At 40.8% G+C, this 23,359-nt stretch overlaps 1 protein-coding gene across 1 annotated transcript in view; it reads left to right on the top strand.

Moving 5' to 3' along the window:
- The first annotated feature begins 8,457 nt into the window (after positions 1–8,457).
- LOC141288711 (lactosylceramide alpha-2,3-sialyltransferase-like) overlaps positions 8,458–23,359 on the top strand; it is a 32,303-nt gene continuing 17,401 nt past the window's right edge. The window contains exons 1-2 of the mRNA XM_073820878.1: positions 8,458–8,556; positions 8,671–8,791. Coding sequence (XP_073676979.1) covers positions 8,519–8,556; positions 8,671–8,791 — 159 coding nt within the window. The 5' untranslated portion in view covers positions 8,458–8,518. The remainder of the gene's footprint in view (positions 8,557–8,670; positions 8,792–23,359) is intronic.

Below are 23,359 nucleotides of genomic sequence, written 5' to 3'. Positions count from 1 at the left end.
CGTGTATGCAGGCGAACGGTGTTTGCAGTGTGTTAAATGTGCCTGTTGCCACACAACCACATACACACACAGGCATAATAGTTCCCGCTATCAGCGTGCCCCACGCCCCGAATGTCACGAGCACGTCTCTGGTGCCACAGCATACCGAAACCACTCCGTTAATGAAAGCGCTTCGTATTCAACCTCTAGCTATTCATGCAAACGCATTGGAAAAGCTTCCAGGGGTCTCGAAATGGGTGCTGGACATTATAAAAGGAGGCTATTCGCTACAGTTTCACCGACGCCCGCGCCGCTATACAGCGCGCGTCGAGACCACAATGCAGACAGAAGCAGCACACCTGCTTCGAGCCTAAGTGGCGAAACTATTGAGCAAAGGGGTCATAGAGCCCCTTTCTCAAGCTCAAAGCGAAGGGGGGCTGTACAGCAGATATTTCCTGGTACCGAAAAAAGACGGGGGTCACAGACCCATATTAGATCTAAGGCAACTGAACAAAGCGTTGGTGAAGCGTCGGTTCAGGATGCTCACGACCAGAAAAATCCTCGCGCAAGTTCGCCAAGGAGACTGGTTCGTGTCAGTGGATCTGAAAGACGCGTATTTTCAAATACAGATAGCGTCACGTCACAGGCGATTTTTGAGACTCGCCTTCGAGGGCCAGGCATATCAGTACACAGTCCTGCCGTTCGGTTTGTCCCAGGCACCCCGTACATTACGAAGTGCATGGACTCAGCGCTCGTTCCTCTCAGACTGAAAGGCGTGCGCATACTGAACTATTTGGACGATTGGCTGATTCTAGCGCAGTCTCGCTCAGTGCTTGTACAGCATACGACCATGTTACTCGATCACCTCGAGAATTTGGGTCTCAGAGTCAATTGGGCGAAGAGCTCACTGTCCCCCAGTCAGAAAACTTCCTTCCTGGGCACAGAATTGGACTCGCTGTCAATGATAGCGCGGCTGTCACCACAGCGCGCAGCAGACATTCAGCGCACAGCGGGCTCGTTCCGCTGCGGCGCGTCTGTCCCGCTCAAAAAATTTCAGAAAATGCTGGGTCTCATGGCCTCAGCGTCATCAGTTCTGCAGCTGGGTCTGCTATGTATGCGCCCACTGCAGTTCTGGCTGAAAGCGCGCGTCCCGCGTCAAGCGTGGGCGCCCGGTCGGCTTCGTATCACGGTCAATCAGTAATGTGTCACAGCCCTGAATCCGTGGAGAGCAATCGACTGGTACCAGTTAGGTGTAAGCCTGGGGACTTCCTCGAGAATAAAAGTGGTGTCTACGGACGCGTCCACCTCGGGATGGGGGGCTCTGCTCGAGGGCAGACCGTCTTTTGGCCAGTGGTCAGAACGGGAAAAGCTCCTGCATATCAACTGCCTCGAAATGTTGGCAGTACAGAACGCGCTGATGCGCTTCTGTCCCCAAATAAAAGGAAACCATGTATTAGTCCGCTCGGACAACATGTCAGTGGTTTCCTATATAAATCGCCAGGGCGGTCTCAGGTCCAGAAACCTATACAGACTTGCAGAACTCCTCCTGGTATGGGCTCAGCGCAACCTGCGCTCGCTGAAAGCAGCGCATGTGCCGGGGCTTCTAAACATAGGGCCAGACAGACTGTCCAGGAACAATGTTCCAGCAGGCGAATGGTCTCTACACCCACAGACAGTACAACTACTGTGGAAGAAATTCGGCAGAGCGGAAGTAGACCTGTTTGCGTCTCCGAACAACGCTCACTGTCTGGAATTTTACTCAAAAAGCAGAGACGCGCTGGCCCACGAATGGCCCCGCCGTCATCTCTATGCTTTTCCCCCCGTCTCTCTCCTACCTCAGGTGATAGAGAGGGTCAGGGAAAAAGGATGTTCAATACTGCTGATAACGCCGTTTTGGGAAAACCAGCCCTGGTTCCCAGCGCTGATGCAGCTGACGAGCACTGTCCCGTGGCCGATACCAGTGAGGAGAGTCCTTCTCTCTCAGGCCAGCGGCTCGATTTGGCATCCTCACCCAGAGCTGTGGTCCCTTCATGTCTGGGCCACCAGCGAATATATGATGAACTCCCTAAAGGAGTATTAAACACGATCACGCAGGCTATAGCCCCGTCTACGAGACGGCTCTATTCCTCAAAATGGTCAGTGTTTTCGGGCTGGTGCGCAGCTCGCGGCTCGTCACCCACTAACTGTGGTGTGATGGAGGTGCTTTCCTTTCTACAAGAGCTGCTGGACAAGGGCAGAACCCCGTCCACGCTCAAAGTCTATGTGGCGGCCATAACAGCGTTCTCGAGCACAACGCTAGGTCAGTCAATAGGAAGGAACGATTTAGTTATTCGCTTCCTGAAGGGAGCTAGAAGACTAAATCCCCCCAGACCTCCCACAGTCCCCGTATGGGACCTTTCTGTGGTACTAGAGGCCATGAAAGGTGGACCATTCGAGCCTCTGCAGACGATTGATTTGAAATACCTGTCTCTTAAGACCGTGTTTCTGCTGGCTCTCGCTTCAGTGAAGCGCATAGGGGATTTGCACGCACTCTCTGTGAGCGCGACGTGCATGGAATTTGGACCTAATGACTCTAAAGTCATACTCAAACACAAACATGGTTACGTTCCAAAATCACTCAACACACCGTTTAGGGCACAGGTCATCGCGCTGTCAGCCCTACCGGTCAATGATGAGGAAACGGACGCGAGCCTCCTATGCCCAGTCAGGGCATTACGAGTTTACGTGTCTCGCTCGTCTGCTTTTAGACAGACAGAGCAGCTTTTTGTTTCGTTTTACGGGCGTCCCAAGGGACTGGCCGTGTCGAAACAGAGCTTATCCAGATGGATAGTTGATGCTATTGCGTTGGCATATGCTTCCAAGGGCATGCAGTGCCCGCTAGGTGTCAGAGCACATTCCACGAGGGGCGTGGCCTCATCGTGGGCGTGGTCGAGTGGGATTGCCTTGCAAGATATTTGTACGGCGGCGGGCTGGGCCTCTCCGTCTACATTTATAAGGTTTTACAACCTGGAGGTTCCCGCCTTACAGGCCAGATTGCTGTCAGTCTAGATGTTCAGTGTTGTCTGACCTGATGTTATCAGCTCGGAATGCTGCGTCTACTGAGCACAGCTCTAGGGTCGACAGTGAAAGTGATAGCACAAGATGTGTCTGAGCAAACTGTGTGAAGACCCTTATTCTTACGTCAGCTCAGGCCGTAACCCCGCCCTGTATGTACGTTTACTTAGCGTCTGAGTGACGCTGCACTATGTGGAAGAGTGCGGCGTTGCCCCTCCCTCTTCCCCGGACTCCCTGTGAGTTCTATAGGTGATTATGAACTGTATGAACCCCGGGCTTTCGCCCTTGGGTCTTTGGTGTCAGATCTCAGCATGCACGGCGTTTTACACTGGGTCCCCTAGCGTAAGATACTTCTTACGCAGTACTCGTTCCCTCTCGTAAGAGAACGTACTCGGTTACTAACGTAACCTCGGTTCTCTCTAGAGAGGGAACGAGTACTGCGTATCTTGCCGTGCATGCGCACGCTCTGGTTGCTTTGATGATGAAAAACCAGATAATAGCTGCCTATGAGCGATATTTATAGGTCTAGACCACGCCCTTTTAGGCGGGAAGCTACGAAAAGGGCGCGCAGCGACGCAAAGGGCGCGAAATGCCCCCATTGGATCTGGCGTCGCGTCAGGCCTCGCTCTAATAGGCTGCTGCAGTTGCCGCAGAGCAGCCAATAGGCGCGCAAGCTGTTTCGCCTGTCTGTATGCTGCTGCAACGCGCTTTACATTATTTCAAAATTAAGGATAATTTTTGGCTTCAATATCTCGCAGAAAAGGATTTTCCCCTAGCGTAAGATACTTCTTACGCAGTACTCGTTCCCTCTCTAGAGAGAACCGAGGTTACGTTAGTAACCGAGTACGTTTTTAGTCTTTCTGCAATCTTTCTCTCACTGTAGGAGGTTGAATGAGTTTCAGTAAAGACTGCATTCAAGAAACACGATAAAAATGTATGCTGAATGCAATTCGTTGCCTTGTGTTTTTTTAAACATTATTTTCATCTTTTCTATTATGTTAAATGCCATTTTTGCTTGCCTTTTATAATATTCACTTATGTTGTATATTTGAATATCATAAAACAAGAGTAAATTACTTTTTTTTAATTTAACATTAAATCATTAAATCGAAACATACTGTATGATCATGTCCAAATACACATGCAGATGTATTTAACCTTAAAGATTACACTAACTGTAATCTAAATACTATATTAGAAAATGTTATCTTTTAAATGGTCAGGATCATTATTGCACATATTAAGTACAAAAAAACCTCCTCAAAATATTTACTAAATAGAACTTAACTATATATATTACAGTTATTTAATTGAATAAAAGTTACACTTAAGGTGTTTGGTCACATTTGACTGCCAAAGAGTATGAGAACATATTAATTATTTCTCTTTATCACTCCCCAGAATAAAATGCGATTGTAAAGCGTATTCAGAGAAGTTATCAATACACAATCAATGCACATTATGTGTTAATAATTACTCGAAATTGCTGCAAATATAGTAAAACTGCTGTCTATCCTATTTAACTCCATTCAAACACATTGACAGCGCGGAGCTCGTTGGAACTATTGAGAGCTCCATGAACCACGTGACCGTTCGGCGGCGAGATCAAAGCGTGTCGCAACTCTCTTTTTATATGGCTCTGATTTAGACGCCCAGGACTGAGAGATAATACTACAAAGTGCTCGTGAATTTTTACTTACTTATTTATTTGCATTTCAGCTTTAATATCCGTTTTACTCATTGGTGTAATTTTCGGTTCTTTTCTGAGAAATGGGACATTATTAGACTTTAGAGCAGTGTTGGGCAGTAGCGTCGCTACAAATAGTGACGCTACTAGCTTAACTACATTTCTCAGTAGCGTGGTGGTAGCGTCGCTGTTTTCTAAATCAAATAGCTTTTCAGTAGCTAAGTTATTATTTTGATCAAGTAACGCGGTAGCGTCAACAAAAGCTACAAGCTATATATTTTCTATACTTCAAGCTCAAAACGGAAATACCTGTCAAGTATCCCGTTTTGGCCGGGAAAGTCCCGTATTTTACGCTTCTTTCCCGCCATCCTCCCGTATTAGTATTTTCCCGTAAATCTCCCGTATTTTAACTAGTGATGTGTCGTTCGCGAACGAGTCGGCTCTAAGAGCCGATTCTTTGTAGCGAATGAGAAAAGCCAGAGCCGAATCTTCCGCCGCAAGTAGTGGTGGGATCGTACCATTATGTGAAAGAAGGAAAGGGGGACGCATACTTTAAAGACAGCGAGTGTAGTGGGACAGGCCAGGTACACAGAGCAACAGAGAGAGGCGGGGAAGACGGCATTAAATGTGAGTCCATTGGGAGAAAGTGAAAAATGAAAAAGCAGCAGCATCTGGCTGCATTTCAATGATGTTGGAGACTGAAAAGCTGAATGCAGATGCCTGGTTAAGGTAATGGTAGGAAGACTCTGCATTGTTGCAACATCGGTGCCCTCAGAGAGTCTTCTCAAAAACAGGACAAAGCCAAACTGAGGCATCTCATATTTCTCAATGCCAACCTGCACTAAAGACCAAGGTGTTTTGTTATATATGTTTATTATATATGTTAAGACTTTTCCCTTTATTTAGGTTATGCTGTGGTTGAGTTCAATCAAAGTTTTATTAAAATGTTAAATAATAGTAACTGTATTTTTAAAATGAAAAATAAGGAATTAAAAAGTTGCTTATCAATACACAAAACATTCAAAATTGATAAATTGGGCTAAAATAGAAGGCTCTGAGTGATACTAAATAAAGAGCCATTTGGGAGCCGTAAGAGCCGGCTCTTTTAAGGCAGCCCAGCCAAAAGAGCCGAATCTTTGAAAAGAGCCGAACTTGCCATCACTAATTTTAACTTGCATTCTTAAAAAAATAAAAAACCTCCCCCCCAAAAAAAATCTGAGCTCTGTCACTAGCCTCGCGATAACTGCCTACCAATGTTAAATGAACAGAAAATATGCAAATAGGCCTTTAAATAAATGCTCTTCATATATACCCTTTTGTGTTTTCATTTAGGCTATGAATGCTCACAGCATGTCAATGTCAACAAAGGTAGGCCTATCATTGGCTTTATGCACAGCTGCACTACTTCCTGAACTTCAGGCAGCTCCTTTGTTTCCTGTCTGCCATTATTGGACAAACTGATCACCTGGATTAATCAGTTTGTCCAATAATGGCAGACAGGAAACAAAGGAGATGCCTGAAGTTCAGGAAGTAGTGCAGCTGCATAAAGCCAATTGTAGTTTATAAGTGGTTGACAAGTGGTGATTTTAGCTTTCTTGTCACCTGTTTTAAAATGTAAGGGATACTGGAGCTTGGTTGGGGTGGTGGGACTGCTCGCGGCAGGCGCCAGAAAATTTCCCTTATTTTCAAATCCAAAACTTGACAGGTATGAATATAACTGCTACGGATCACTGATCCTGGGTCAGTAAGCGACGTCACTGCCACTAAACCTCGTGACGCCATTGGCTCATTAAACTGTCAGTCAAACCGTATTATTCCTCCCGAGTCCCGCCTCTCTCGTGAATGAAGTGCGGCGCGTAGTTTGAAGCATCTCAGCGTGTTTGCAGACTTGAGGTAAATAAAGAAGTGTAGATTGAAATGTACATGTTTTCTGTATTTATAACACAGCACTGTATTTACAAAGGCTAATGTTTTTTTGCCATTCGAGGAGATGAGAAGAGTGTCTTAGTCTAGCACTTGCTGTCGACACAACCAAATTGCTTATGTGAAGCACTGAATCCTTATATTTTAGCTAAATGTCAGAAAAAAACTGAGCGCCCACATAGCAACAGAAAACTGTAATCTGCAATGCAAAACGTAGTATTAGAACTAGTGACAAAGAACTTATACTGACAAGAAGTGAAAGTCAATAGAACGTTCCATTGCAACAGCGGCGCCCAGTAGCAGCTCTACGCTTCCGCCATTTTGGAGTGAAAGCCACTCGGCAGTCCACTACCTCCATGCTATGGCAAATATCAGCTGCTTTGTTTTAAAAAAAAAAAGTACTTTAAAGCTAAAATACACAACCTGAATCAAGACAACATTTTTAAATATATATTCTTTACTCCTTTCCGTTTATTTCTTAAGATTTTTTGTATTATAGGCTACTTCGGTTAATTATTAAACCATAACTCGTTTGTTATTAAAAGGATTTTTGTATGTTTTGTACGTACCCTAACCTTTGTTATTAATGCAATTAAAAAGTATGACAACACAAAATAACGTATATTATCAAAAACAGACTTTGTCTTGCATTTATTTTTCGCAAAATCTTTGCTCTAGCATTATAAACGCTGAACTAATACCAACATATATAATTAAATTAAGGACATGCATCGAAAAATTGGGAATGTTAGACAATACATTGGTCTAGTCTTGCCCATATTTGTATTTCCCCCTCGTCGTCCTATTATCTCATTTGTAACCACGTAACCCCTGTCTTCAGTGTATAAAAGTCTGTGTCTGCTCGCCCCCTTTGTCCGTCGACGACGTGTGTTTTCTGTTTGTTTGATTTCTGTTTTAGTTTCCTTAATAAATAAGTGCTTTGCTTTGTACTTTTGGTTCCCGGCATCTCTTTATATTTCCACCAGTCCACCTCCCGCACAGTTGTGACACAACCTGTATATTATGTTCAAATCTACCTGCAATTTACATTATAGTTAATAGCAACCTGTATATTGTGTTCATCTATTTGTACATTCTAATTGTAGTTAATTATCATCTGTAAATTATGCTCACAGTACTTCATCTGTAAATATTTTCCATAGCTTCTCCCTGCACATATCTCCCATAATGGCACTTATCACTTATAAATTATACCTTTGTCCTGCATTTGCTGCTTACTGCACTCCTGGTTAGACCTAAACTGCATTTCGTTGCCTTGTACATGTGTAATGACAATATGGTTGAATCTAATCTAATCAAGTCTGAGAATGATTGGCTATGTAACACTTTAAATTGTCAAGAAATCACTGTTAAACCCTTGTATGTGAAGGATTACAAATTTTAGAATCTGTTCAAATTTATAAAAGATTAAACATAGGTTTCCAAAATTAACAGCAAGAACTGAAAAGTTGTGTTTATTGTGATTTCTAAGAGCAGGCAGCCCAGGCCCTGAAACAGAACATCTGGCATGAATCCCAAGCTCAAAGTACAGCATTGCCTTTTGTTTAGCACCTTTGCATTTGGCTGCTAAATGTATCAATGCTGGGAAATTCCTACTAGGCTGATTATCTATATCACATTTGCATGATTTGTTTAGATTGTCTGCACCTCTATGTATCCCTCCCCCTGGAAAGGTATATAAACTGTAATGTATAATATGCCTTAGTCAGATGACTTCTGATGACTGCAGCTAGTATCTCAATAAAGAGAAACTTCTGCTTCAAGATATCCAAAATCATTCATTCATTCATGCGGAAGCGCACGTCTCTTGTTTCCGGCAGCAGAAGTGAAGAGAGGATCTGGTGTCCGGCTACCATGAGGAGAGCTGTCAGACAGTGGCAGTGCCAACCCAGGTAAACCCCAGACACCTCAATACTAGAACACAGCCTTACCTGGAAAACATTAAAGATGACGAACTCACCTGAGAATGTCCTGTCAGTGATGCTGTAACGACCTTTTCACTCCAGCAGAAGACTGCTTATTCCTCTTCTGAGCTTGGTGTTGATTTCGCTGGCTCTGTTGAAATGGCCTGTCTTTCACACGGACCCCAAGCCTGTGGAGATGCCGGTGGACCCCGTCTACAGAGAGGTGCGTCTGTTTCACTTCATTTTTACATCTCATTCAGGAAGTATCTGCACCATTTCTGTGGTCAGCTCAGATTAATTTAGCTTCTATTGACTTCTGTGGTGTTAAATCACAAATATAAGTGATGTGAATGGTATTTGTGGCACCAAATTAATAGCTGGTGCATAAAAGCAGAAACCTATGGTTGGAAGTTCCATTGTTACCAATAGAATAGAGTTCAGCAGAACTGGTGACCATATTTGGTTATGCTTCTGGGAAACAGATCTGCTCCGTCTGTGCTCTTCACACCCCTAAAGTGATACGACTGACAAACACCATCCTAAAACTTCTTTTCACTTGCTTCCACTCAACTGTTGGAGTGCAGATATCTGCTCTGAGGATTAATTGTGCCTCTACATGAGTTTATTTATGAATTGATGTCACATTTTATTGTTTAATGACTTTATTTTATAATGTGGAAAATGGTAGTTAACAACATCACATTGAGTGATGTTCAGTCTAACTTAAAATCTACCAAAATTTACTTCAAAATGTATTAACCACTTTTTCCCTTTGACTTCTTTTATAGTTTTTGTTGTATTGATAATGTTGATTGTGTGCTAACAGCACTGTGTGATTCTTGAGTTCACACAGGATGCATGCAGGATGTGAACAGTGATCAGTGATCTGATCAAAATTGTGATTTACTACTATTTCATAAAAGAGCTACAGGTTTGTTATGGTGGTTTTAACAGCACCAAAGAAAGACCAGGCATAATCCCAAAGTATGCTACACTGTACACTGTTTATTTAAAACCTCTTGAACATTGTTGTCATTTTTTGAAATAAAGTTGGCAGTTGTCATGACAAATTAAGAAAATAACTACATATCTTAAATAAAATTAAATTAACAATTATATATAAAATCTTACTTTTAAGAATCCAAAAACACTGTAAACAATTTAACACCAGTAAAACACTGACGCTAACCTACATTAAGGTTGAAACAACGACAGCAAATGTTTTTGCCATTGAAAGTGCAAAGAACATGAATAATTCTAAAGGTCAACAAGAAAACCTTCACAATTAGATTGTGTTACATTTTTCACATTGTTCCGGGTAATGTGCTTGAGATTTTTTGACAAAAAGAGCAGCATATCCACTCTCTCTGGTTTGAGGCATGACCGTTGACAAGTTACTATTTTGCCTGCTGCACTGAAGAGTCTTTCCGACGGTGTGCTTGTGGCAGGAACACACAGGTATCGACAAGCCAACCAGCTCAACCTGGGAAAGTTAACCTGGTGCTGTTTCCACCAGGTCAGGGGATTCTCTTCTCCATCAATCACTGATGCAGTTAAGTAGCTGCTTAGCTCTTCTTCCACCACTTGATGAAAACTAGGAGGTTCTTCTAGAGAGACAGAGGAAGTCTTGAAATAGCTGCCAAGAGTCTTTGCTTTCACAGATGAAGCTGCTGCTAAATCCTGTGACTCCGACACAGGTGAACTTTTCTCTTGTAACATTCAAAAACAGGGCAAGCAAGTTACTTAAGTTTTAACATTTTCAGTACATAAATGATTCTAACACCTCTGTGTCTTGCCATGTCAGCGTTAGATGTCTTGTTTTCTTGTCTGCATACAGCACATGATTCAGAGCTTTACACTGCTCCAGAACCCTTGCAATCATTTTTCCTTTGGTTCCCCATCTTGTTGGGCACTCTGTAATTAATGAGTGCTCTGGCAGATTCAGCTCTTTTTGCATGGGCTGAAGTCAATGCCATTCTTTTCTTCCAGCTGTAGGAGAATTGACTGACCAGCTTCTTGCAAACGCCTACTGCTCGCTGCACCCTGTCATGTTTCAGTGCCTTTTCTGAAAATATACCATTATAAAAAGCTTAGAATTCAATTATCTCAGTTAGCATTAGTTAATATCTGTCACAATTGTAGCTGGATGATGAGTGGAGGATGGACAGGCAGGAACCGGAGTTAAATAAAACACTGATATTTATTTAGAAAACAAACGGAAAACATGGAGCAAAACAAGACAGGAGTAACGTATATCGACGGACACTGGGGTGTGATCAGACACAGACTTAAATACATAGAAACAGGGGTGTGGCTACTAAACGAGATAACAGGATGACGAGCGGGAAATACAAATATGGGCAAGACTGAACCAAAAGAACACGAACCAAAAGGGGGAGACAAGGACTAAACCATTATGCATAGGAAACATAGGGGGAAAGACACTAGGAAAACAGAACAGACAAGACTAAATCCTGACAATATCTAAGATGTAAATGAGCCTATCATGATTTTTTTTAAGAGTGCTTAAGTTAATTTTAATTTATACACACATACTTCTTTAGTTTATAAGTGCATAACTCCTTATTAATAATTCACACTAGCTGGTAATCGTTTTTTTTTTTTAAACTAACAGAAATGTTAAACATGTATAAGATTTTGCAGTGAAATCTATTATTAACAAAGCTCAACCAATGCTGTAAACTTATTTATCGTTGTTATTACAATATGATTATGTATTGAATATAAATAATTCCCAATTATGAAATGTATTTTATGAACACTTACCGATAGCAAGATGGAGTCTGTGACCGAAGCATTGCAGCCTGGTCCATCCATTTATTTCCACTGCCCTTATTATGTCAGTTGCATTGTCAGTTGTGATGCATGCCTGGCCTTCTTCGTTCAGACCTCAGCCAGCTAGAGCATCTTTCAAAGCAGAAGCGATGTTTTCTCCGGAATGGTCAGTGGGAAAGTACGACGTTCGTAAACAGCGACTCTTTAATTCAGAATCCTCACATATGAAATGAAGAGTGAGACTTTGATATGGTTTGGTCGTCCTGCTCGACCACATGTCAGTTGTCGTCGCGTAATATTTCACTTCTTTTAGCTCAGCTTCAACCTTCTTCCTGCACTAAAGGTACAGGTTTTGGATGGCTTGAGTGAAGAACGGACGAGAAGGAATGCAATATCTTTTATCCAGCGTTAGGATAAGATTCTTAAAACCATCTTCTGTGACTGTTAATCGGCACCATAGCTTTAGCCAGGTAACTTGCTATGGCATCTGTTATTTCACCGTGCCTTCGTGAAGATTTGTCATAAGGTGTGCCACATTCTAATGCTTGAACAATTGAAGTTTGCTTGGGTGTTAGTCGCGGTGGTTGTGATGAAATGTTTTCATCGGTGGGCCTTTTGGCCATGCATTCATCATGGAGTTGTCTGTGATGCTTCTGCAGGTGCTGATACAGATTGGTTGTGTTGCCTCGTGAGATCGACACAGACGTTCGGCACGTTTTACAAAGTACTTGCCTTTGAAGTACATCAGAACTTCAAAATCCAAAATAATTCAAACATATGCGGTGCTTTTTCTTTTAGGTACCAAGTCGTCTGCAGGACTTTGCTCTTCTGCAGACACATTTACTTGAGAAGTTGTGCCGCTGCTCTCGCTCATCTTTTCCAAATGGTGTTAACGTTATTTGCGCGTTCAGTCAGTACATGCAGTGTTAAAATGCCCCCTATTGGTTAAACTCTGCATCAAACGTAATATACGCATGAGTACGTAATATGCACGTGAAGCGAACTGTCAAAAACTACGTTTATGCTTGTTACCATATTTGATAGTCAATCTAAATAATCGCAGCTCTTGCGATTTGAAAATCGGACCCTTTCTAATCGCGATTTCGGTTTACAAACAATTAATCGTGCAGGCCTAGTCAATCAACTCCAGATCGTTCTGTTGTCTAATACACCAGACACCAATTGTATTTATTCTGACAGCAGCTCCTTAGCCAGGGTTCAAAGACCAAAGATGACAATCATTCACAAATCTGCTGCTGCCAGCAAAAACTAGGACTGAGCTCTTCTTGCGGGTTTACCACTAAATAAAAGTCAACATTCAGAAATGTTAGTACTGTTTATTATACGGTTGTTCTGTAAAATAAAATAAAAAAGTAAGACAAAAATAATGATAACAATGATTACAACAGCTCTATTAATACATTTATTATAACACACTCCCTCCTTAAGGGGGTCTTAAAATGGCCAAAGAATATTATTTTACTAACTTATTAATTTTATGGTAAATTGTGGTTTGTTGGTATAATGTCTACTAGAATGTTAAAAATGTTCAGTGTTAAATATTTTTAAATTGTTTATTTTATTATTATTTTTTAAAGCAAGACGAAACTGTAAAAAGGACATTTTGGCTATTTATGCAATGGTGAATTATTATTATTATTATTATTATTATTTTATTATTATTTTTTTTTTTGGCAAAATACATGGAGGGGGAAAACACTAAAAACCCTGTTCAGTAAGCGGCCTTCGGCCCAGTGTTTAATTTTGTTCGGCTTCTGCCAAGAATTTTCATTTTGGTGCATCCCTATTTGAGCCACTCCTTTGTTGCCTTGGTCGTGTGTTTTGGGTCATTGTCATGCTGGAATACACATCCACGACTCATTTTCAATGAGAGAAGTAGGTTCTCACCCAAGATTTGACAGTACATGTCCCTGTCCATCGTCCTATTGATGTGGTGCAGTTGTCCTGTCCCCTTAGCAGAAAAACACCCCTAAAGCATAATGTTTTGGATTTCAGTCCATCACGGCGTAGTGTGTTACCAATTGTTTTCTTGGTGACTATGGTCCCAGCTGCCTTGAGATCATTGATAAGATCCTCCCGTGTAGATCTGGGCTGATTCCTCAGCGTTCTCATAATCATTGAAACTCCACGAGGTGAGATCTTGCATGGAGTCCCAGACCGAGGGAGATTGACAGTTATTTTGTGTTTCTTCCATTGGCCAATAATCTGTTGTCACCTTCTCACCAAGCTGCTTGACGATGATCTTGTAGCCCATTCCAGTCTTGTGTAGGTCTATAATATAGTCCCTGACATCCTTGGACAGCTCTTTGGTCTTGGCCATGCTGGAGAGTTTGGAATCTGATTGATTGATTGCTTCTGTGGACAGGTGTCTTTTATACAGGTAACTCCCTTTAAGAGAGTGCTCCTAATCTCAGCTTGTTACCTGTAAACAAGACACCTGGGAGCTAGAAACCTTGCTGATTGATAGGGGATCACATACTTATTTCATTGAAATGTAATTCAATGTATATATTTTTTTAAAAATGCGTTTTGCTGTTGTTGTTGTTGTTTTTTTGTTGTTGTTTTTTTTTGTTATTGTGTCTCTCACTGTTAAAATAAACCTACCATTAAAGTAGACTGCTAATTTCTTTGTCAGTGGGCAAATGTACAAAATCATCAGGGGATCAAATAATTATTTTCCCCACTGTATAGCATCAAAGCCATGTGTCAGAGGTGAAGATACACTCTATATAACCTTAATGTGTTATGACTGTGTCTTAATAACTAGTCTGACCAACTAAACACTTAACCAAGAGGTAATCAGACTTATTTTTTTGATTCAAATTAGACCCGTTCTACAATATGTAAATAACCTAAAGTTATGTCTGGCTGTTCTAAAGTAAACAAAAAATTAAATGACTAACTTGTAGGATTAGATTAAGTGTTTTGCACAAGTGACCACAGGTTTTAATGTGTTTTACCTTCTCATCATGTGAGCACAAGAGCAAACCACTGGATGATGTTGAGATAGATGTGAGAGTGGATTTGACCTGAGCCAGAGAAAAACAATACTTACACATGACTGAGCCATGTTCTGAATATAAGGCTGAAAGAAATGTAACATAATGCTGTATGGTTGAATACTTAATGGGTGAGACCTGGATGGAGTAATGACTGATAATAAATTTAATCAGTAAATTTATAGTAAAGCAAACATTATACTAGAGGATATTATTTTGAAAATAATCATTTCTAAATGTAGTGTGACGTTATTATTTTAAAACCTATAGAGTCATTCCGTCAGCTTAAACTGAGGCTCCCAGTACAAATATTTGATTTGTTAATGTTCTTTTTCTGAAGACACACATACTGTGTATATTGATGAAAGCCAAAATAATACATTTCAAAGAAGTATATTTACTGAGCCATGCTTTATTTTGTAGAGGAGGGTCTCATAACCTGAGATTTGGAGCCAAATTAGAGGGTTGTAGAAATGACTTGTGAAAGCTGGCAGCATCATTATTTTATTTGTACAGTTATTGGTAGGTCTATTAGTAAAATCGGTTGACTTTAGTAAACATTCTAGTAACACTTTAGAATACTGTTTCAGTTTCTAAATAATTCTTGCAGAATTATCTAATAATTATTTATTAATTACTAATGGGTTCCCAATATTTTCCTTTTAGAATAGGCCTACTGTTATTTTGACAATTCTAATTCTATTTACCAATGGGTTACTTGTATTTTTACTTTCCCTCAGTCCTGGCCTTACATACAGGAACTGAATTAATATGGTATATGCTGAGGACACACAGTACTTTATACAAAATATAAAATCTACGGTAAGTTATTGCATGGCACTGGAGTGGTAGTTGGGTTCCTATCGGAAGCTAAGTGAATTTCTTAAAAAACATTCACAAGACAATTCAATATACAGGCAAAACCTCTATAAAGTTTATTCAATTTATTAACATTTGCATACTACTACTACTGCTAATAACATTTATATATGAAAGGGTCACAACTCAATGTAATTGTGTATGACTGTTCATTAGTAGGTTCTTCATAGTTATTTTTCTTGAACCTTAACTATTAGATAATTAATAGTAGCTAGTTCTCCAGGAGGTATGACAGAATACATTAGTTATTGATTAGCTACCAGTTACTTAACACATTCATAAAATTGTATTACATACTGATTAGTTAGCACATCTTTCTTAGTAGTTAACAGTAGTGAGTCAAGTGTTAATGAATAGTTGCCTGTTAGTTGTTCAATAATTCCTTATTAGTTCTGCAGTAAGAAGCAGTATTCTAAAGTGTTACCAACTTTCTTTTATTATGCCAACAATTACAGTAAAAAAATAACAAAAAGCACTTCTTGTGTTTTTGTTTGTTTGTTTGTTTGTTTTTTTCCAATTTTGCATGCCTGTAGCTCGAGAAATATTAAAGATATCTTAATATCCTTTTTGATTCTGAAAACTTTACTTTTTTTATATTAATTTTAAAGGCCCTCAATGACTCAATCCCAGACACGTGGAGATCTTAATGCAGCTCCGTTAGTAAATTGGTAAATTGATCACATTTTCAGTGGTCAAAAACCAAATATGGGTCATTTTTGCCTTCACCTGATACTTTTTTTTCCTCTTAAAGAGGTATATCTGAAGAACAATTAATGTTAAAACTAGATAATTAAAAAAGTAACTGTTACTAAATTTAAAATGTAGTTATTATATAGTGCTCTGCAGTAGACAGAGGGTTTCAAACTGTACATTTTTAATTGTTTTCCAGTAAACTCAGATGTGGATTCAGGTTTGTCAAAAATATGTAGGTAATTTGCACAGGGAGTTTTATGTAAGTGGTGAGAGATAAACAGAGACATTCTGTATTTGGATGGCAATAAAATAACTGTCTACCCCCTGGAAATGGTGAAAATATCTTACAAAATTATTGTCCAAATAAGGCTTTAGTTGATGTAGATCTTAAGATCTTCTGGAGATTGTGAGGACTTCAGTGGACATCCTGACCACTGATGTTCCTGGTTGCTTGTTTTATAGTGGCTACATTCCACTTAACGTTTTTATAATCTTCTGTCTTGTTGAATCAAGGGTTTAAGGTCTGTAAATGTTAACTTTCTTGTCCACTTAACAAAGTGTGGTGCACTTTAAAATGTTAGTGGGGGAAGTGTTATCAGTAATTTGTGTCAGAGTGAACATCCTGATGCTCAGCAGTTATTTTCAGCACCTTCAACATGTGGGTTAAAAAGAAGAAGAAATGACAAATGACCAGTGTGGAGCATCCAGTGCGCTCACCACACACCAGCTACAGGTGGAGAGGAGAGAGTGATGGAGTCAATTCAATGAAAGGGGATTGTTAGGAGGCCAAGACAGACTAGGGCCAGTGGAGGGAATTTGGCCAGGACACCGGGGTTACACCCCTACTCTTTACGAGAAGTGCCATGGGATTTTTTATGACCACAGAGAGTCAGGACCTCGGTTTAACATCTCATCCGAAGGACAGTGCCTTTTACAGTATAGTGTCCCCGTCACTATACTGGGGCATTAGGACCCACATAGACCACAGTGTGAGCACCTCCTGCTGGCCTCACTAACACCTCTTTCAACAGCAACCTAGTTTTCCCAGGAGGTCTCCCATCCAGGTACTGACCAGACTAAGCCCTGCTTAGCTTCATTGAGCAACCAGTCTTGGGCTGCAGGGTGATATGGCTGTGGCTGTGTAGACCTACACATGGATGGAATGGGCTACAAGATCATCGCCAAGCAGCTTAGTAAGAAGGGGACAACATTTGGTGCGATTTGTTCACAAATGGAAGAAACACAAAATAACTGTCAATCTTCCTCGGTCTGGGGCTCCATGCAAGATCTCACCTCGTGGAGTTTCAATGATCATGAGAACACTGAGGAATCAGCCCAGAACTACACTGGAGGATCTCATCAATGATCTCAAGGCAGCTGGGACCATAGTCACCAAGAAAACGATTGGTAACACACTACGCCGTGAAGGACTGAAATCCTGCTCAAGAAAGCACATGTACAGCCGTCTGAAATTTGCCAATCAACATCTGAATGATTCAGAGGAGAACTGGGTGAAAGTGTTGTGGTCAGATCAGACCAAAATCCAGCTCTTTGGCATCAACTCAACTCGCCGTGTTTGGAGGAGGAGGAATGCTGCCTATGACCCCAAGAACACCAACCCCACCGGCAAACATGGAGCTGGAAACATCATGCTTTGGGGCTGTTTTTCTGCTAAGGGGACAGGACAACTGCACCGCATCAAAGGGATGATGGACGGGGACATGTATGTCAAATCTTGGGTGAGAACCTCCTACCCTCATTGAAAATGGGTTGTGGATGGGTCTCCCAGCATGACAATGACCCAAAACACACGGCCAAAGCAACAAAGGAGTGGCTCAAGAAGAAGCACATGAAGGTCCTGGAGTGGTCTAGCCAGACTCCAATCTGTGGAGGGAGCTGAAGGTTCGAGTTGCCAAACGTCAGCCTCGAAACCTTAATGACTTGAAGAGGATCTGCAAAGAGGAGTGGGACAAAATCCCTCCTGAGATGTGTGCAAACCTGATGGCAAACTACGAGAAATGTCTGACCTCTGTGATTGACAACAAGGGTTTTACCAACAAGTCATGATTTGTGAAGGTGTCAAATACTCACTTCACTCATTAAAATGCAAATAACATTATAACACATTTGAAATGTGTCTCTCACTGTTCAAATAAACCTGTTCAAAATCAGCAGGGGATCAAATAGTTATTTTCCTCACAGTATGTGTGTAACACTATAAAATGCAGTAAGTATTACTGAGCTGCTGGGTTCATGAATATTAATCATGTTGTCCGAATTCACTCAAACTAATTTGCTGAAATCAAAATGGGCCAAAATAGGTGAGCGTTAGCGCTAGCCTATGAGACAATATCTTATACTTGTTCATAAAAGCTAAATGAATTCTATTATTTTTACAGGAAAATACAACAAAGAATATGGTTCATATGTAGCGTGTCAATTATGCATGGTGTATAACACTAGGCCCAGCGTCAAGGGGCCCCATGATGGCCTGAAGCCCCCTGCAATGATGCTGTGACCCACCCCTGGAATATGATTTTAAATGCAGAAAGCAATCTAGACCAAATGCGATTCTGGAGAGTGAAACTCTTATGCGCTCAGTCAGTGTTCAGCGAGTGAAAATATATCTGTGCTAAAGTCAAGTCAAGTCAAGTCACCTTTATTTATATAGCGCTTGTAACAATACAGATTGTGTCAAAGCAACTGCACAGTATTTAAACAGAACAATAGTGTGTAAGTAACACATTATTGAAGATAATAAATTTTAGTTAAAGGCAGTTCATCAATGAATTCAGTGATATCATCGTCAGTTCAGTTCAAATAGTATACGATATCGCTGGAAAATGTCCCCAACTAAGCAAGCCAGAGGCGACAGCGGCAAGGAACCAAAACTCCACAGGTGACAGAAATGGAGAAAAAAAACCTTGGGAGAAACCAGGCTCAGTCGGGGGACCAGTTCTCCTCTGGCCAGACCAAACCAGCAGTTTGTACCAATGTCCAATTGTAGAGAACTCATCAGGTTCCTGTGGTGTAGTACCGATGGCTATCTAGGTTGGCGAGGTCTTCATTGATGATCGGTCTCTGGAGCTCATCTGGTTGACATCCACGGCTATTGAAGTCATCTCTAGGTGGTGTTCCATGATCTAAGCTGGGTACGGACTGGATCCGGGGGACTGCAGTGACCATCTGATCCGGATACAGGCTGGGTCTGGAGGCTACGGTGACCTCGGAATGAAACAGACTAATATTAGCGTTGATGCCATTCTTTTTACGATGCAACGAGTGCATCAGATGTAATGTGAGGTGTTTTCGGTTCCGGTTGACCTAATTAATGCAGCCTAACAATCCTTTAACGGATTTGAATTATAGGAATGTGTTAGTGTTTTATGTGTAAGCCAGGTTAAAGAGATGTGTCTTTAATCTAGATTTAAACTGACAGAGTGTGTCTGCCTCCCGAACAGTGTTTGGTAGATTGTTCCAGAGTTTAGGCGCTAGATAAGAAAATGATCTGCCGCCGGCAGTTGATTTTGATATTCTAGGTAGGTATTATCAAATTGCCAGAATTTTGAGAACGCAGCGGACGTGAGGGACCATAATGCGATAGAAGCTCACTCAAGTACTGAGGAGCTAAACCATTGAGGGCTTTATAAGTAATTAGCAAGATTTTAAAATCTATACGATATTTTATAGGGAGCCAATGCAATGCTGACAGAACCGGGCTAATATGCTCATACTTTCTAGTTCTAGTAAGAACTCTAGCTGCTGCATTTTGGACCAGCTGGAGTTTGTTTATTAAGCATGCAGAACAACCACCCAATAAAGCATTACAATAATCTATCCTTGAGGTCATGAACGCATGAATTAATGTTTCAGCATTTGACATTGATAGCATAGGTCGTAATTTCGATATATTTTTAAGATGGAAAAATGCCGTTTTGCAAATGCTAGAAATGTGGCTCTCAAAGGAGAGATTGCTATCGAATAGGACGCCTAGGTTCCTAACTGATGACGACGAATTTACAGAGCAGCCATCTAGTATTAGACTGTGTTTTAGGTCATTACTTGTCAAGGTTTTAGGTCCAATAATTAACACCTCTGTTTTATCAGGATTTAACAGTAAGAAGTTATTCACCATCCAGTTTTTAATATCAGCTATGCATTCTGTTAGTTTTTCGAATTGATATGTTTTGCCGGGCTGCGAAGAAATATAGAGCTGAGTATCATCAGCGTAACAATGAAAGCTAACACCATGTTTCCTGATGATATCTCCCAAGGGTAACATGTAAAGCGTAAAAAGTAATGGCCCTAGTACTGAGCCTTGAGGTACTCCATACTGCACTTGCGGTTTAAATGATACCTCTTCATTTATTGCCACAAACTGATGACGGTCAGATAAATACGATTCGAACCAAGCCAGTGCACTACCATTAATGCCTACATAATTTTCAAGTCTATTTAAAAGAATGTTGTGGTCAATAGTATCAAATGCAGCACTAAGATCCAGTAGCACTAATAGGGAGATGCAACCACGATTGGTTGACAAGAGCAGGTCATTTGTTACTCTTATTAGAGCAGTCTCAGTACTATGATATGGTCTAAAACCTGACTGGAAATCCTCACAGATACCATTTTTCTCTAAGAAGGAGCATAATTGTGAGGATACTACCTTTTCTAGTATCTTTGACAGAAAAGGGAGAATCGAAATTGGTCTGTAATTAAGTTCATTGGGGTCAAGTTGTGGTTTTTTAATGAGTGGCTTAATAACAGCCAGTTTGAAGGTTTTGGGAACATATCCTAATGATAGTGACGAATTAATAATATTCAGAAGAGGATCTATGACTTCTGGAAGTACCTCCTTTAGTAGCTTTGATGGAATAGGATCTAACATGCATGTTGTAGGTTTAGATGATTTAACAATTTTATACAATTCTTCCTCTCCTATAATAGAGAATGAGTGGAATTGTTCCTCAGGAGATCTACAACGCATTATCTGATGCGATACTGTAGCGGGCGACTGTATGGTTACAATTTTATCTCTAATAGTGTTTATCTTGGAGGTAAAGTACTTCATAAAGTCATTACTGCTGTGCTGTTGGGAAATGTCTGCACCTGTTTCTGCTATATTTTTCGTTAATTTAACCACAGTATTGAACAAATACCTAGGGTTATGTTTGTTTTCTTCTAAGAGAGACGAAAAGTAATCCGATCTGGCAGTTTTTAATGCTTTTCTATAAGATGAGTTGCATTCACGCCAAGCAGTTTCTAGTTTTGTTTTCCTCCAGCTGCGTTCCATTTTTCGTGCTTTTCTCTTTAGGGCGCGAGTGTGATCGTTATACCACGGTGTTACACTGTTTTTCTTAATCTTTTTTAAGCGCATTGGAGCAACTGTATCTAAAGTGCTAGTAAAGAGTGATTCCATAGTTTCTATTACATCATCAAGTTTTTCTGAGCTATTGGATATGCTGAGGAATTCAGATAAATCAGGAAGATTACTTACAAAGCAGTCTTTTGTAGTAGAAGTGATGGTTCTACCGTACTTGTAGCAAGGAGTTGAATTTACAGTTTTAGATATCTGGAGTATACAAGAGACTAGATAATGATCTGAGATATCATCGCTTTGCTGCAGAATTTCAACACCATTAACATCAATTCCATGTGACAGTATTAAATCTAGAGTATGGTTTCGGCAATGAGTAGGACCTGACACGTGTTGTTTAACCCCAATAGAGTTCAAAATATCTATAAATGCTGTTCCTAATGCATCTTTTTCATTATCAACATGGATGTTAAAATCACCCACTATTAAGACTTTATCTGTGGCCAACACTAACTCGGATAAAAAATCAGCAAATTCTTTAATAAAGTCTGTATGGTGCCCTGGTGGCCTGTATACAGTAGCTAGCACAAACGTCACAGGGGATTTATCATTAGCACTAGTTTCTTTGGATAATGCTATATGAAGCACCATTACTTCAAACGAGTTCTATTTGAAGCCCGTTCTCTGAGAGACATTGAGAATAGTATAATATAATAGTAGAAACACCTCCCCCTTTACCTTTTAGACGCGGTTCATGTTTATAACAGTAATCTTGGGGGGTGGACTTGTTTAAAATAATGTAATCGTCTGGTTTTAGCCAGGTTTCCGTCAAACAGAGCACATCTAGGTTATGATCAGTGATCATATCATTTACAAAAAGTGCTTTCGTAGAAAGGGACCTGATATTCAATAAGCCAAGCTTTATCAATTGTTTCTCTGTATTATATATATTTTTTATTTGTTGAACATCAATTAAATTGTTAGTCTTGATTTGATTCAGCCGTTTTTTATATTTTCTTGCTCGGGGAACAGACACAGTCTCTATAGTGTGATATCTAGGTGAAAGGGTCTCTATGTGCTGAGTATTAACTGATTTCTGTGACGTGAGGCGGCTAGCAGACGGTCGGTTTAGCCAGTCTGTCTGCTTCCTGACCTGGGCCCTAGTTAGTCAAGTGCAAACGCTAAGACTATGTGCCATATTTCTAGATAGGAGAGATGCTCCACATCCGGAGGGATGAAGACCATCTCTTTTCAACAGGTCAGGTCTGCCCCAGAAACTCGTCCAATTGTCTATGAAACCTATGTTATTTCGCGGGCACCACTTTGACATCCAGCCATGGAGTGACCACAGTCTACTGTGTATCTCGTCACCACGGTAAGCCGGGAGGGGACCAGAGCATATTACAGTGTCTGACATTGTACTTGCAAGTTCACACACCTCTTTAACATTATTTTTAGTGATCTCCGACTGGCGAAGTTGAACATCATTAGTGCCGACGTGAATAACAATCTTACTGAATTTACGTTTAGCATTAGCCAGCACTTTTAAATTTGCCAAGATGTCAGGCACTCTGGCTCCTGGTAAACACTGGACTATGGTGGCTGGAGTCTCTATTTTCACGTTCCGTACAATATAATCGCCAATTACTAGAGCACTTTCATCAGGTTTCTCAGTGGGTGCTTCACTGAGTGAGGAGAACCTGTTTGATGTTCTGATCGGAACGGAAGAGCGGTGTTTTGACCCGCGACTATGCCGTCTCACAGTCACCCAGTGGCCCTGCTGCACGGGCGTTGTTACCGGAACCGAACAATGTACAGGGCTTTCTGAGCTAGTCGCATCCAAAACCGTATCTAAGGCCCTCACATTCTTACTATCCTCTATTAAAGTTTGGATGCGTGATTCTAGTTCTGAAATCTTCTCTGTCAGCCTGACTATATTCCTGCATTTATCACATGTATAAGGCTCACTGCTGACAGAGATAGATAAGCTATACATGTGGCAAGCAGTGCAGACAACAATTGTAGGAGAAGAAGCCATTACTCACCGTGATTGTGGAATGTTTCCAACTTACCAACTGTTGTTGTT

Source organism: Garra rufa, chromosome 16 (assembly GCF_049309525.1).
Source record: "Garra rufa chromosome 16, GarRuf1.0, whole genome shotgun sequence".
Taxonomy (NCBI): domain Eukaryota; kingdom Metazoa; phylum Chordata; class Actinopteri; order Cypriniformes; family Cyprinidae; genus Garra; species Garra rufa.
The sequence above is the reverse complement of the archived record's forward strand: the minus strand, read 5'-3'. Positions and strand labels throughout refer to the sequence as shown.